At 34.4% G+C, this 15,011-nt stretch overlaps 3 protein-coding genes and 1 non-coding gene across 6 annotated transcripts; 2 read left to right on the top strand and 2 right to left on the bottom strand.

The window, feature by feature from the left end:
• Positions 1-3,652: 3,652 nt before the first annotated feature.
• LOC101265797 (UDP-glycosyltransferase 13-like) lies at positions 3,653-5,130 on the top strand. Its single transcript, XM_004233623.4, has one exon. It carries the CDS (start codon positions 3,653-3,655, stop codon positions 5,039-5,041), a length of 1,389 nt encoding a protein of 462 aa, XP_004233671.1. The 3' UTR covers positions 5,042-5,130.
• A 28-nt stretch (positions 5,131-5,158) lies between these two features.
• On the bottom strand, positions 5,159-8,493 carry LOC101268241 (probable mitochondrial saccharopine dehydrogenase-like oxidoreductase At5g39410). The gene is made up of 2 exons (XM_004232141.5): positions 7,652-8,493; positions 5,159-6,144 (listed from the first exon to the last, which is right to left on the bottom strand). Exons 1-2 carry the CDS (start codon positions 8,318-8,320, stop codon positions 5,458-5,460), a joined length of 1,356 nt encoding a protein of 451 aa, XP_004232189.1. The 5' UTR covers positions 8,321-8,493; the 3' UTR covers positions 5,159-5,457.
• Positions 8,494-8,558: 65 nt separating this feature from the next.
• On the top strand, positions 8,559-8,630 carry TRNAQ-UUG (transfer RNA glutamine (anticodon UUG)). Its single transcript has one exon. It is a non-coding gene; the product is annotated as a tRNA-Gln (tRNA).
• A 555-nt stretch (positions 8,631-9,185) lies between these two features.
• LOC101268532 (uncharacterized) lies at positions 9,186-14,771 on the bottom strand. 3 transcript variants are annotated; one of them, XM_004232142.5, is made up of 5 exons: positions 14,411-14,771; positions 14,170-14,235; positions 12,835-13,070; positions 12,003-12,720; positions 9,186-11,331 (listed from the first exon to the last, which is right to left on the bottom strand). In XM_004232142.5, the coding sequence occupies exons 3-5, from the start codon at positions 13,066-13,068 to the stop codon at positions 9,446-9,448; spliced, it is 2,838 nt and encodes a 945-aa protein (XP_004232190.1). In that variant the 5' UTR covers positions 13,069-13,070; positions 14,170-14,235; positions 14,411-14,771; the 3' UTR covers positions 9,186-9,445. The 3 variants fall into 3 exon arrangements, with proteins under 3 accessions (XP_004232190.1, XP_010316233.1, XP_069150015.1); XM_010317931.4 differs by lacking the exon at positions 14,170-14,235; XM_069293914.1 differs by lacking the exons at positions 14,170-14,235; positions 14,411-14,771 and adding an exon at positions 13,497-13,603.
• Between the last annotated feature and the right edge of the window lie 240 nt (positions 14,772-15,011).

The raw sequence follows: 15,011 nt of genomic DNA, 5'->3' as shown, positions 1-15,011 counted from the left end.
ATGCATATCCAAAGTTAAAGGACATAAATGTAATTTAACTTCAAGTTAAATGGTACATTTATGTATTATGCCAAAAAATTATGTATTTCCTGTTTAGTTATTTCCTTAAATGAAAAACTAGGATAATTTTAATATATCATCTTCTAAATATAATAAATATGATATTTTGAAAAACATAATAAAAAAATTAATTATAATTAATGATAAAAATAAATTAAAAATTAAATATAAAATTACTCATTAATTTCACAAAATAAATAAATATTATTAGTATATCCTCATTATTAAATAAAGAGAGTATAAATTCTTTATCACAATCAATAACTATCTTATCTTAAAATTTATTGCACATAAATTCTAAATTCTAACTTTAGAAACCAGGCGTCCGCTGGCCATCTATTAATATATGATTTTGACTTTACAGTTGAATGAGTACAGTTTTACGTAAAATTTTATTTTGTGAGAGGCTCACCTTTTATTAGTTATATGAGGATTTTTTGGCTGACAAGTGTACAATGTAGGATCTTTAATTTCTCTATATTCTTTTCCTCATTTGTAGGTGAGTTGGAAATCAAAATAAACCACAAAAATATAAAAGTAATCAAAATAAGTCACTATTTTAGTAAGTAACTAAAATAAGCTTAGTGAAAGAAAAAGTTTTACTATATCCAATAATTTAAACGTTTTCCGTTAGTTTCATAACGTTTATTTTTAATATATAACGGAACTTTTTATTACACGTTATAAAGTGGAGTTTTTTCTTCCACTTTATAAAATGGAACTTTCACTTTATAAAATGGAACTTTTTATTCCATTTTATAAAGTGAAACTTTTTATTCCACTTTATAAAGTGTAACTTTTTATTACACTTTATAAGAAGAATATTTTTCACGTCTTGAAGAAGTTTTTTCAGTGTTGTCATATAAATTATATTGATTTGATATGTCATTAAAGCGGAAAATAATATTTCATTATATATTTTTATTATTTTATTCTGAAAAATCTATTTAAGGACGTTTATACATAGTCGATAGCACCTACAACATAAATCTTCTATATTTGTTCATTTCAATCTAAAAAAAATATCTTCTACACCTAAAGTTAAAGTTTCAATTTATTGGGATGACGAAATTATACATGACGGAAATACCATTTATTATAATTGTCCTCACAAACACAATGCAAAATATCCAATAAATGTCCGATATCATAAATTTATTTCATCAATTTATAAATGAATGGGTATAAACAGTACGATTATAATTTGATTATAGCCGGAAAATACCCTACTTCATTTTTATCACAAGGACAAGTAAATTTTGGAGAGTGAATTATATATAATGACGAATCGTTGACCGATTTTTCAAGGGTTCCAAATTACTATATAGATCAAATCAAGTCAACAATACTTGGAATCTATGTTAGGAAGGAGCCTAAGATTAGTCAACAACGTTCTCCTTTATCAGTCGATGTTCATCCCTAATTAGAAAATCATAATAGCATTGATGGATTCCCGATAACTCAATTTACTGATTTTCCTAAAATGACTCATTATCAAAATACTCTTACCGGCCGATATGATTTGATTTAAACAAAACTATCAATCGTTAATGCTCAATTATTATATTTCAATTATTGTTTGTTGATTTAGTCAATTATTTATTAATTTATATTATTTATTATTCTTATTATTATATATTTTGTAGCGGTTTACCTCAGCAAAATAGGGATATTGCTCCAAGTTATGGACTAAATAATTATTTTGATTAGTCCTTACACTTTGAAATGACGGAAAATGTTGGGACATCCTCAAATTTTCATGTCTCGCCTACTTTTGATGCAAATGATTATCGTTATGTCTAACACTTATTTATTTAAGTGAGTTTTTTATGCAGATGACCATCTTCAAAGTGAATTTTTTTTTTGGAAGCCACGAAAAGAAAAAGGAAAGAAGGTGAAGCTGAAGATGAAAAGGTAACTTTTTATAAAGTGGAAGATTTTCTTTCACTTTATAAAGTGGAATAAAAAGTTTCACTTTATAAAGTGGAAGAAAAAGTTCCGTTATATATTAAAAATAAATGTTATGACAGTAACGGAAAACGTTTAGAAAATTAGATATAGTGGAACTTTTTCTTCCACTAAGCTTATTTTAGTTACTCACTAAAATAGTGGCTTATTTTAGTTACTTTTATATTTTTGTGGCTTATTTTGATTCCCAACTCTTTGTAGGTTTACATATTTTAAAAAAATAATGTTTAACTATTTTATTTTTATATTATTGATTTAAGGAAAATAGTTTTTTTTTTTAGTAAGATTAAAGAAATTGAATATAGTGTAATTAAGTAATTTTTGAATAAGAAATAGTTTATGTGTTTGATTATTTAGTTCATACGTTGATTTATTAGGATACCTTTTTCATTTTATTATTTTATTAATAAATGGTTTGTAATTATTTTGTTTATATGTATAACTTTCTTTAAATTAAAAAACTTATTATAATTTTTTTTCTCTTTTGTTAGTATTCACGTGTTTCTCTTATAGTAATTATTTTTTTCACATTTACGTCGTAATTAATTTGTATTTTATTTTGATAATGCTGAAAGTGTCTTTTCATGTTTCAAAATAACTCGTATATTATTAAATATTGACAAGACATTTTTAATATATCAACATTAAATCTTTAATTTTTGTAAGAAAATAGTAAAATCGTTGAAAATAATTTATCATATTTCCTAATAATGATTAAAAATTCTTCGATTATACATAATTTTTTTCCGGAGAATCCTATATATACCTTATCATATTTTTATATTATTATATATTTTCGAGAAGTCCACAAAAAATAAATAGCAAAAAAGAAATATAAAAAAATAAAGTAATAAAAAACCGACTTAATTAATTTGACTTAATTTTAACATTTGAAAAATCAAATCATTAAAAAATATTAAGTATCCAAGTTCGTTGAAGGAAAATAAGTAAAATTTTATGAAGAAATGAAAAAAGAAAAGAGAGAAGAAGGAGAAAGAGAAAGAAACGTAGCTTTAAGCAGTGGGATCCAAATTCCACGTGGCAAAAGTTGAAAGGATGTAATATAAGTACTGTCTGTCATATAATATTTATATCTTTCACAAAATAAAATTTTTCAAAGTTTTAATAAAAAATAAAAAATGGAAAAATAGAGTGAAATTTCGGACTCCATCATTATGGTTAGAAATTATTTATTCTCAAATTATGAGGAGTTCAAGAAGAAAGTTAAACTTTATTGTTGATATTCAAATTTGAAATTTTGTTGTGAAAAAAATAATTAATAGATGATTAACTAAGTAGCTACAAATTGATTTGAAGTTCGTAAAATCAACTTTAAGAAAAGCTCAAAGAAATTATGAAATGATTTTGTAATATCAAACAAGGTGTTTGGGTTATACAATTTTTTTTCCAGTTAATTTGAAGCTAAACAGTTGTAAATTTTGGCTGCGCATAATGCCAATCACCATGTATAATATTATATACTACAAGTTTCAGATGCCAAAGTTGATTCCTTTACTGTTCCTCAAAACTAGCAAACAAGCATATGAAAGCGATCAAATACCTACTCTCAATCTTTTAAAAAAAGCATCTAAGTAATCAGCAGAAATCATTCTTCAATTCAGCCATGGAGATGTCTGATTCTATTGTCAACTATGCAAAGCCAGTTCACATATTATTTCTCCCAAGTGGTCTGGGAGTGGGACAAATGGTTCCATTTTTTCGATTAGCTTCCATGTTAGCTTCACACAGATGTAGAATCACCTTCATCACTATGCTACTTGATATATCTACCACAAAGTCCATCTTGATCAACAACTTTTTCGCCAATCACCCACAGATCAATCGAATAGATTTTCAAATCCTTCCTTTGAATACCTCTACTTCTTCAATCAATGATCCATTCATCATGCAAATTGATGCTATTAGTAACTCGCTTCACCAGCTCGACCCTCTGGTGTCTTCTTTAGATGAACCAGTTTCTGCTATTGTCTCAGACTTTATTCTTGCATCTAGTCTTTCACAAATAGCTAATAATCTCAACATTCCTCTTTACAATATCTCCACTACATCAGCTAAATTTTACTCTACTGTAGCCTACCTTCCTCTACTGTTATCTGAAGATCCTGATGCATTTAAGTACTGTTCGGGCAATCTTGAGATTCCAGGCATAGGATCAGTTCCAAAATCAAGCATCCCTCGTGCATGGTTGGACGATTCACCATCAAACTATGTATTGAAAGACTACTTGCTGCCAAATGCTCGAGCTCTTCCTCAAGTGACCGGCGTCTTTCTGAACACCTTTGACTGGCTTGAACCAGAAACAATTGCTTCCCTCGATGATGGAAGAGTAATCAGTTCTCTTCCACTTGTTTTTCCTGTTGGTCCTGTGGGAAATTACAATCTAGGAGAAGACAATCAGTGTTCATGGTTAGATGAACAACCTGCTGAATCAGTTGTATATGTTAACTTTGGAACTAGAGAGCCGATTTCTGCACAACAACTAAGAGAAATAGGAAAAGGACTAGAGATATGCGGACATAAGTTTCTATGGGTGCTAAAAGAAGAGCTTCTAGAGTTGTTTGGGAACACAGTCCTGGTAGAGATGGAAAAGAAAGGGAAAATAATGAAACCAGGGGACTATGAGGCAGCTATTATGGACCATCCAGCCATTGGACTTTTCGTGAACCAGTGCGAATGGGATTCAGTGATGAATGCAGCTTGGTCAGGAGTGCCAATGATGGCATGGCCACAGCATGGTGATCAAAAGTTGAATGCAGAAGTTGTAGAGAAGGCAGGATTGGGGAGGTGGGTAGAAGAATGGGGTTGGGGTGAGGAAAATCTAGTGAATGGTGGGGAGATTGCAGAGATGGTGAAAAACTTAATGGGAGATGTTAATATGAAGGTAAATGCTATGAAAGTGAGGGAACAAGCTTGGAAGGCTAAGGCAATCGGAGGGAGCTCAGAGAAGAGGCTGAGGAAATTCATCGAAACATTAACAGCAGAACAAAAATGATGTATCTACACCATTTCTCTTGATCCTTTGCTTGTAAAAATAATTGTAACTGCAATCTGTATGTATGCAGTATGCTGTTAAAGTCAAAACATTGCAGGCCAACAACACACGAAGAAGTTCAAGCACAATAAGAATCAAATGCACTAAATTATAGCAAGGTTATAGGTGTAAAGTGGAAGCTCCTGATATCAGAGATCCACAGGAGTTAACAGACCTAACAAATTGTTAAACAAAGTAGAGCTTATCCAGTAATCTAAATACGGAAAGAAAAATGTTGAGGAAGCACCTTAAGTTATTAAACAAGCATATAAACATTCAGAAAAACGTACAATGAAAGCATAAGTAACTAGTATCTTTCTCCCTTCAGAAGAAAATCAAAATTTCCTCTGTGAATAGAAGGGAACACTTCCATTTAGTTAGATTGTTTTCTTTGAAATAACGTCAAAAGATATCCCATTGTGTTGAAGCCTGTCTTGGAGGTCGGTTGGGCCAAACACAATCCCAGGTGGGAAAACACCTCCCTTTGGAAGATTGTTTCGTTCCTTGAGCAAAATGAGAGCACACTGGACAAGAATGATTGGAGTTGTTAAATAACCAATCTCAGGTCCCATTACTCTTGTAATTATCTCTGTATCAGGCTTCCTGTTTCCTTGTGATGCAAGACTGCCATCGCTATACCCGTGTCCAACAAACCACATCTTAAAAGTAGCACTTGCCACTTCATCTTCAGTTGGACCTTTTTTCCTGAACCATCCAAGACTGAACAATGAAGGGAATTTCAATAGCAGCCACCTCCCTAAACCAATTTTACCAAAGAGACCAATGAACAGCCCGACTATAATGAAACGAACAACTCCTAATGGAGATTTTGATGCTATCTTCACACCAAAGTGAGCTGGCTTTATGCTTGACCAAAATGCCTCCCTCCTCTCAACTTGTTCACTGCTTTCATTAACACCAGGTAAACCATGAGGATTTTCAGCCAAACATGAAAGTGTTCTTCGGACCACAATTGCATCTGCTGATGGTAACTTTACGGCCCAAACACCAACTTCCTTTAGGTGGTCCATCAAAGGACCTTTAGGAGGACGAGGACCAGGAATCTAAAACAAACAGGAAAATATTAGAGAGTGAGTGAATATGTTACACAGATATAATGTGTAATTTTACAGAGGAAACACTGAAAATTACTGTACCACAGCAGCATGGTACATAGTATGGCTTTGTGCAATGAGTAATCTAGCAAATGTCGCAGGTATCAAATTAGCACATCTCTAACAACGAATCTCTATTAAAAGTATGCATGTAATAAAAGCGTTGATCCCTGTCATCCACCGATTCGATTTATCCATCATAAGGTTATGAATTTCTACAATATACTCATCAGCATCATCACATATTGACTAGGACACACATTTTAGGGAAAGAGTTAACTGGTTCTCAAAGTTCCACATGTAAAATACTTTTTTATAATGATGGCGACATTCTGGAAAACAACCTTAAAATGATGAACTTTGATTGCAGTTTACACCTTCAAAGACATACTGATTAATTGATTTCTAAGTTGTAACGATTAATTGCTTCTTAACCTACAGTATTCTTCCAGTGAAACAAGAGAACAAAAAAAATCAATTACTCTTTCTCAATACTGATGCAATCTTTTCAAAGACAAAATCACTTCTCATTTAGCATCATTCCCTGCCACATAATTAACACACCACAGGACCAGACTGCATCAAATAGTTGTTGGCCGTAGCAAGTAGACTGGTGGATTCATGAAACTGAGTGTACATATTTATATGTGAATGCCTTCATAGAGGAAGAAAAGGGTGAACCATAAAACTGGAGGTTCTCACAGCAGTAATCACATTTTAATATAATCACATTTTAATATCACTCACAAATTGGTTCAGAATATATTTATCCATATCCCATGACACAAGAACTTATTCAATCAGAGGAGAATATATTGCTTGAGAAGCACACTCCCACTTTATCAACTTCAATTTCTTCTGATATCGCTATGTAGTAGACCATTTGAATTTATGCAAAATTTTCTCCTCAACTAGAGAAGCCAGATACAAATTTACAAGTAACAGAAATATTAAGTTATATTTTTTTTCCCATGATTTGTGTAAGGCTTTAATATTATGTTGATAACCATGTTGTATGGGTCAGCTTGCGTGTCTCGTAGTCCCCCCTAAAGTTTACATAACCTCAACATTTGGCTGCACACGAAGGAGAGGGTCGAGTTATATTTGTCAATTTATCCTAAATGAGCTGTCTAATGGCTTTCAAAGAAGTTTCTGATAGTCTTTGGCTATATCCAATTCAATCCAAATTCATTAAGAAATATGATGTTTTAATGCACAATGGATTGAAATGAGTATATGAGTTATGCTACGTCGTAGAACAACAATTCTTCTGTTGGGAGTTCCTTATCATTAAGTAAACTAAGATGTTACCACGACGGCAATTTAAGGGTGGCAAAACAGAGAGTGCCTGCGAGGTGTAACTGGATTACCAGAACTATAAACCTCTTCACATTGGATGGTTGGGTAATGGAATTGAGACCAAGATCATCAGTATCAACATGAAATGAAGCCTTACCACAGGACGAGGGCTCTTTGGTCTGCTCCGTCGCAGCTCCTGTAATTTGTCCACATTAGCCACACCAAGCACCGCTGACTCATACGTCCCCAAGTTTCCAACAATTCTCTTATCCGATTCTAGACTAAGGTAGGCCTCAACACTGTTAGGAACAGCCGGCGGCAGCCACTGTCTCGAATTGAACATCAACCCCAATTCAGCAGGAATAGAATCAAACCCACATGCCGAAACAAGCAAAGATCCATTTTCTACAGCCTTATCATGATACTTCACCTCCATCCTCTCCATAAACTCAGGCTCCCCAGAAATATCCAAGTAATCGCATCCAGAATCAGCACAGGCCTCAACAACAGGCTCACCATAAATCCGAAACGGTCCGACACAGTTAAGAATGATCTTAGTCTGTGAAGCAAGTTCACGGAGGGAAGATGGGTCAGTGGTATCGGCAGTGAGAATGGGAATTTCGGGTGGTGGGTTTCGACGGGAAGCCCATTGAAGAGCCTGGGAAAGCTTAGAATTGTTACGGCCAGCAATGGCTAAGTTCTTCAAGGGGGAAGAGGGAACATTGAGGAATTTGAGAGCTTCTCTAATGACGTACTTCCCAGTAAAACCAGAAGCCCCTAAGATTATCACGTCGTAAGTTGGATTCGGATTAAGGCTCTGAGACATTTTTTTCTATCGGAAATCAAAAAAAATAGTTGGATTGGTTTTCCGATTTCGTTAATCTCCGGGAGCTGATGAGTGATCAGAGAGTGGACTTTGGAGACGAAGAGAAGAGGTGAGGGTCACTAGAAATGTGTGCCTTATTATTAACTGCGAGATCCTCGTGATTCGGTCTCCCCAAACCCCAACACGTGGTTTTGAGAATCATTTAAAAAATGTTAAAATGAAATAAGTAAGCAAATAGGGTTCTATGGTGTAGTGGTTAGCACTCTGGACTTTGAATCCAGCGACCTGGGTTCGACTCCCGGTAGGACCTCTTTTTTGTTTTGCAAATTTTATTTTGAAGGTTGACCTATTTTTAGAAAAAGAAAAATGAAATTAGAATTTCAAGTTTGCAAGAAAATATAGTTTACTCAACTTTAAATAAATTATTTCTATATTAAATAAGTTATTGATTTAAACGCAATTATAAGATGTAGACAAGGTTGATAGTTTCGTTCATGCTCGAAATATAGACAGTATCTTCTATATTAAATAAATCATTAATTTAAACGTAATAGTATTCAACATGCAGAGAACATTTAAGACAAAAGAAAACAGTAATATAATCAATTAGCACATGTGTGTTACTTATAATAGTCTCAAAGAAATATCTGATTAAATTATTTAGGAGGTGACAGATGAGAAGGTTTAAGAAATTATTAATACAAATAGGGACCATTTGAGTCGTTTTCACAACGGAAAAGGAATAACTTGAGAATACCATCTCATGTTATATTTTCAATTCAAATATATTCATTTCGTTATACTTTTTGTCGTAAATTTACTCCATGGATGAATACACCAGCCATTTCATTTCCAATTAGATTGATTTCTATTAAGGTAGAAAAATAATATAGCATTATTAATAAACTCTTACAATAGTGTATCGAATGAGTGTGTGTGACATTTTAAGTTTTACACAGAAATGTACAAAATAAGCTCTAATGGTCATGAGATCCCTTAAGAGAGAAGCTGCAAGAAACCTTGGTGCTCTTATACCCCCGATGGATAATAGACTCGCCCCTCTACCAAGTCTTTTTTTCCGTCTGCAGCAAGGTTCAAACTCGTGATGTGAGTACAACCTACATATCAACATTGCTTCAGAGGAAGAGTAAGATTATGGTTTAGATATCTCTGCCTTGGCAAGCGTCTCGTTCTCTTTCCCCACCCGGTTAGACTTTTTTCCTCGAGCCCCAGCTCACTAGAACAAGGCTGGTTTACCGGAGGTGTGCAATCAGCAGGAATTGTTGGGGAAGGATCAGCATTTGTTAAACGACGCCTTCCCCTGCCACTCTTACCGGTTTTCCTATGTGATAAGCTAGACTGCCAAGAGGATCCACTAGCTTTAAACAGCTCTTCAAATGCCAGAATATCCTTGTTCACCTCATACCTCGACAGGGAAATAAGACCAGGAAGAACGTCCCTCTGGAAATCTCTCCGTTGCCTGCCCCTTCTTGCTTGCCCTCTTCGAGGCCGTTTGGGTAAGGTAGTGGCCCCCGTTTCTTCGTCATCATGGCTCTCCATTGTCGGCATTTTATAGGAATACTCTTCTTCCTTCAAATCTTCCAGCTTGAGTGTCATAAACTCGAAATGATCAAAGCCATCGGGAATGGATTCCTCATCAAACTCGGACACTGTACCTGAGCTGATCTTTCTAGTAATGCATTCTTGGCCACTAGAGTGGGAGGAGACCAAATCAGCAAACCATTTGAGGCAGTCACTAGGTTCAGTTTGCAACACATCATTCGTATCTCCATTAACAAGACTAGATGCTGAGATGGAAATTATAGACTCTGCAGCAACCCTCATGGCTTCTTCACTCAACTTATCAGATTCTTCTAATGTAATTTTAGAATTCCCACATTCTTCTTCAGATTCAAGAACTGCTGGAGCCTCTAAGTCTATCTCAGTGGTTGCAATCCTCACCACAGCCTGAGGAAGAGGGGAAGCGGAGGGTGCCTCTTCTTCATCTAAAGACAAGTTCAAATCAATCTGATACCTTAAACCAGAAGTGCAAAAATTGAGTCCTTTGTCTTGAACAAAATCCTTAGCTTTCACCTTCTTTGTACAAACAGTCTCATCCCGTGAAATGATTGTAGCAGTAACACCGTCAATATCAGGAAAAGTGGCCTTTGCGAGAGAACGGGCTGCATGCAAGTCCTTGGAGGCACTGAAAATTGGAACACCAAAAATTGTCCTTATTTTAGTGCTGTCACTAACTTCAACTTTCTGGCACTCAGAATCTTTGGTGGATATCGATGACAAGGTTCCCCGTCTCTGATCTATAAATTGAGAGGAGTTGACTGCTGTGTCTTCTCTTCTGAAAAACTGCTGGGAGTAATTCTGCAAGGAGTCCAGATTTAAGTGATAACAACTTCCCTTCCCTTTGGTCTGCTCTACACTTTCCCGTGATTTCCCGACTAACCAAGGCAACGTTTCCCTGGGGTTTTCCTGCTTCCTTTGAGAATCTCCAGATACATGTGTTTTTCCAGCCACTTCAGTTTGAGATACACCGGAAGTATCTCTCGCATTCTTTAATCCAGCAGATTTACAATCCATGTCATTCACACAATTGAAAGTTTTTGTCCAATCTTTAGCACTTGGCTGAGATCTTTTACAAAGTACATTTTGGTCTGGAAGTACATTCTTTGAACTTGAATGTGATCTGACATCACTTCCCATATGCATATTGCCTTGATAGACCTCAACGTTTCGTAGAAGTTCAGTATAACTCTGAGGAGGTGGTTGAGATTTATGAGTAGACGTTTGCACATGGGAAAAGCCGGCAGATTGTATTTGATTTTCTGCATGAATTTCAACGCCAAAAATTGTCCTTTTCTTCTGGTGCTCATTCTTGGTTTCCTTAATGAGAGAGTGCTTGAAAATTTCATGACCTTGTGATGACTGAAAGGCTTTAGGTAAATTTTCAGCAGTTTCAAGTCTTCCAGAAGATCTGTTATCTAGTTGCTTTTGCTCTGTAACAGAAGATGAGATCAAAACGAGAGTTAGTAGCAAAACATTAATATAAAATACAGCATGCAAGGCATGTGTAATTGTTGCATCATGACCTCTACTTTATAAAAGTGGAAAATATGAAAATTGGAAAGAATAAATAAGGAGGTAGGTCCAAACAACAGTAGAGAGTATTGTGCAAAATTGAGAGTTTTTCAATAATAGAGACCTGCTTACTAGAATAATATGCATTATCCTCAATGGCTGTCTACACATGAAAGAAAACCGGGATGCAGTATATCAAATGAAGAGGTGGTACACAACAAGAGATCTTTCTGTGACTATAACGGTGGCCTTTTCCGCTCCTACTTCTGTTAGTCCATCTAAACATTTGTACTGCAACTCATTTAACAAATACTCAGCAATAAAAAGTTACAACTAGAACTAAAGTGGTGCACCAGAAAGGTTGCTGACATATATTTAGTCTTCCCTTAATATCCCTATATAGAAAGGACACGACATATGGGAATCCACTCTAAGTCAAGAAAGTCGATTTGGAAGTGGCATCGGATACTAGCTAAAAGTTCTTCCTTATCGGCTTATCCTCCATTCTAATGAAACATATGAAAAGTAACTGCCTACCGATACAGTTTAAAAGTAACAAGACAGGTTTACATCATGAAAACATTCTTACCAGCATTAAATTTAAAAGTTAACTGCTCTTCTTCATTCCTGCAAGGCGGGTGGTTGAGGCAAATTCCACCAATCCTTTCCTTGAGTGACTTAGGAGAGAACTTCACCCCATCAGAGCTGCCATCCTCGAGGCAAGGAATGTTGCTTATATTGATATCCGGAACCAAAGGAGGATCTTCTTCAAGTGGTAAAGGTTTATTCAAGTCAGCCAATTCATCAGTCCTTTTTGAGGAATTGGTTCTGTCGAGATCAGCATCAGAATGAAATTCTAAAGCTCTAGGTGTCTTCACGTCTCTTCTTCGGGGGATCGGATAAATTCCCTCAACAGGGTTCCCTTGAATGCCGGCTAATCCCAATTGTTTCATAGTAGTTTGTTCTTCTTCGTTATTCGTGCACTCTTCAACTACATATCTAGAGTTGAACATTTTTCTCTGGAACAAACTGCTACCAGGCTGGTGAGGTTCACATTCCCTTGAATTGTTTGTGATTTGAGGGGAGAAATGAATGGACCTACTATCGTTCTCCATAAAATCAAAGGATGATTTGTACTTGGAAGCATCTTTCGTTGATAGCTGGCCAGCTATAGAATCCAATGAAGGAAAATGAGACAATGAGGGACTAGACTGGAATATCTTCATTTGACTGTTCAGCATTTCTTTCCTTTGATGTTCATTCATGAGATCTCTTTGTCTTCTATAAAGCCGGTGGAGTTCTTGGATCTGTACGTGTAAACCACAGCAAAAGCACATAAATGTTAAAACTACGATCTCTTTATATTAGCCCTCCATAGAAATGCAACTATTTGAGTGGGAAATAGTTAAAAGTCACTATACCTGATGCCTAAAAATTGTTTCCTGCCCCAAAATTGTCTGCCTCACTTTTTCCTTGTCACATCCCGAATATCCATCAATTGGTTGGGACGACAAAATTGAATCAGTGCACTGACTTCTTTTCCTTGATTTATTTTCATGATCTAAGAGCCATGGGGTATTAGTTCCGTTGTTATTTAGATCACTCATGGAGCAAAATCCTGGCAAGTACGTCTTACATTGTACTTTAGTACCCATTCCTGCAATCATACAAGGGGTAGAAATGATTAAGCCAGTAAAACAATAAAACAGAGAGAAAAAAAGACTAAGAAACTGCAAACCAGACAGCAAAAAGATCAAACACCACGAATAAGACTTAACAGACTCTAAATCAGACTATTACAATCTTGCAAATTTTTTAGAGGGACTATAACAGTTGCAAGCTCAGTAAAAAAGACAGTCAATCCACTCTACTTCAGCTCAACAAGCCAGAGTAATCGCTTGAAAATTCTAGTAAGATCCACGATGCTAAGAAATCTTCTGGCTATGCCAATGAAAAGGAAATTCCAATATTAAAACATATGTCTTCAGATCACTGGAAGTGCTTCCGTTGACCTTGCATTGTACTTCTACTTTTGAGCCACAGGCATAACTTTTTTCGTCTTACAAAACAAGTTCAAGCATACCAATCCAATGCATTCATGCGTAACTGCTATCTCTTATTCTCTTTGCACACCAAATACAACATTTTTGGACATACAAATATACAATCGTAATGGAGGCCAGGCACGATACGCCCTGTCAAATTGCCAGTGAGGTTCAATATTCACAGAAGTTATAACAAACATCTACATATCAAATCCTGCTTTCATTTGATGGCTTAACAAGTATATCATAGTTTTCAAACGTCTCATGTTCAAAAAAAAAATGGGAAGGCTAAACAGAGAAGTGAGCAAATTCGTCGATTTTGTTGGCATTATATTGCTCTTGTTTCTACCTAATGCAACAAGATGATTACCTTCTAAACAAATGTCTATAGTTATTCTACTTTAGCAACCTAAAAAATACAGTAAATAACAATAAAATTACTCAATTTTCAAGTCAAATTTTGGAATTTAATGTAATGCAATCTATGAATTAATTCCTTATTTTTTCATGAAAAATAAAATAAAAATCCCTTCTTTCAACTTTACCCAACAAAGGTACTATGAAATATCCGTAAAAAAACCTCTGGTCCAATTTCCAATTATCTTCCTTCAAGTAATCAAAACATAAAGATCAAAAACAAAACAGAGACACAAACTTGAAAAACAAGTAAACAGCATAAAATAAATTAGTAAAGTGAAATTAATAAATTACCTCAAAAAAAAAAAAAAATCTCTTATATCTCTCCTCCTCTTAACAACTTGAAATTCAATCTTGAGTCTGAGAAGAACAAACAAGCATAAGAATTCCCTTATAATAAAACCACACAAACCCAAAACAAGAAAAGCAACAACCTTTGTTTTGTCACTTAACAAAACCTTAAAAACAAAAACATCATATCCACAATCAAGAATTCAACCATATAATTTTAAAAAAAAATTTAAAAAAAAAGTACCTTGTGGTGTGATCAATCAAAAGAAGCTAGAGAGATCCCAGATAAGATTAAGATCTCTCTATTTCTCTCTCTTAGTGTAGAGAGAGAAAAAAAATGAAGTCTTTGGAAAAAGCAATGACTTCAAAAATGTCAACATGTGGTCTCTTTGTTATTCTCTTATACTTTCAATCATTTCTTTTACCCAATTGGCTATCTTTTGATAGTTATATAACAACAAAGTAGTATCTAATTGAATAAAATAAAAATATTTGACAGATTTTATTTTTCTGGGCTTTTGAGGAACTGAAAGACATAGGTATTTGTAGCACATTTTCTAGATTCTCTCTTCCTTCTCTCCTGCTTATTGGGTACCACATAATTTAATTTTATTATTATTGACAACTACTTTTTATTTATTTATTTTTATCTCAAGTAATTTGCTTTTATTTTTCAACTAATTAATAAACCAGTACTCATAACTATAATTATCATTTAAAATGATTTGATGCAACATAAAAGTAAATTAACTACACCCTTCCTTCCTATTTACTTGTCTACCATTTATTATTTTGTAAAATATAATAATATTTGTTCAATTTATACAATTAATAAGTACTATATT

Source organism: Solanum lycopersicum, chromosome 2, assembly GCF_036512215.1.
Source record: "Solanum lycopersicum chromosome 2, SLM_r2.1".
Classification (NCBI taxonomy): Eukaryota; Viridiplantae; Streptophyta; class Magnoliopsida; order Solanales; family Solanaceae; genus Solanum; species Solanum lycopersicum.
This window is presented reverse-complemented; position numbering and strand designations above follow the sequence as displayed.

Excerpts from the sequence above, each read along its gene's own strand:
- LOC101265797 (XM_004233623.4), top strand. The coding sequence starts at position 3,653 with ATGGAGATGTCTGATTCTATTGTCAACTATGCAAAGCCAGTTCACATA.
- LOC101268241 (XM_004232141.5), bottom strand. The coding sequence starts at position 8,320 with ATGTCTCAGAGCCTTAATCCGAATCCAACTTACGACGTGATAATCTTA. Across the intron at positions 6,145-7,651 it reads CAAAGAGCCCTCGTCCTGTG|ATTCCTGGTCCTCGTCCTCC; the intron begins GTAAGGCTTCAT and ends TGTTTGTTTTAG.
- LOC101268532 (XM_069293914.1), bottom strand. Across the intron at positions 12,721-12,834 it reads AAACAATTTTTAGGCATCAG|ATCCAAGAACTCCACCGGCT; the intron begins GTATAGTGACTT and ends TTACACGTACAG. Across the intron at positions 11,332-12,002 it reads AACTTTTAAATTTAATGCTG|AGCAAAAGCAACTAGATAAC; the intron begins GTAAGAATGTTT and ends CTTCTGTTACAG.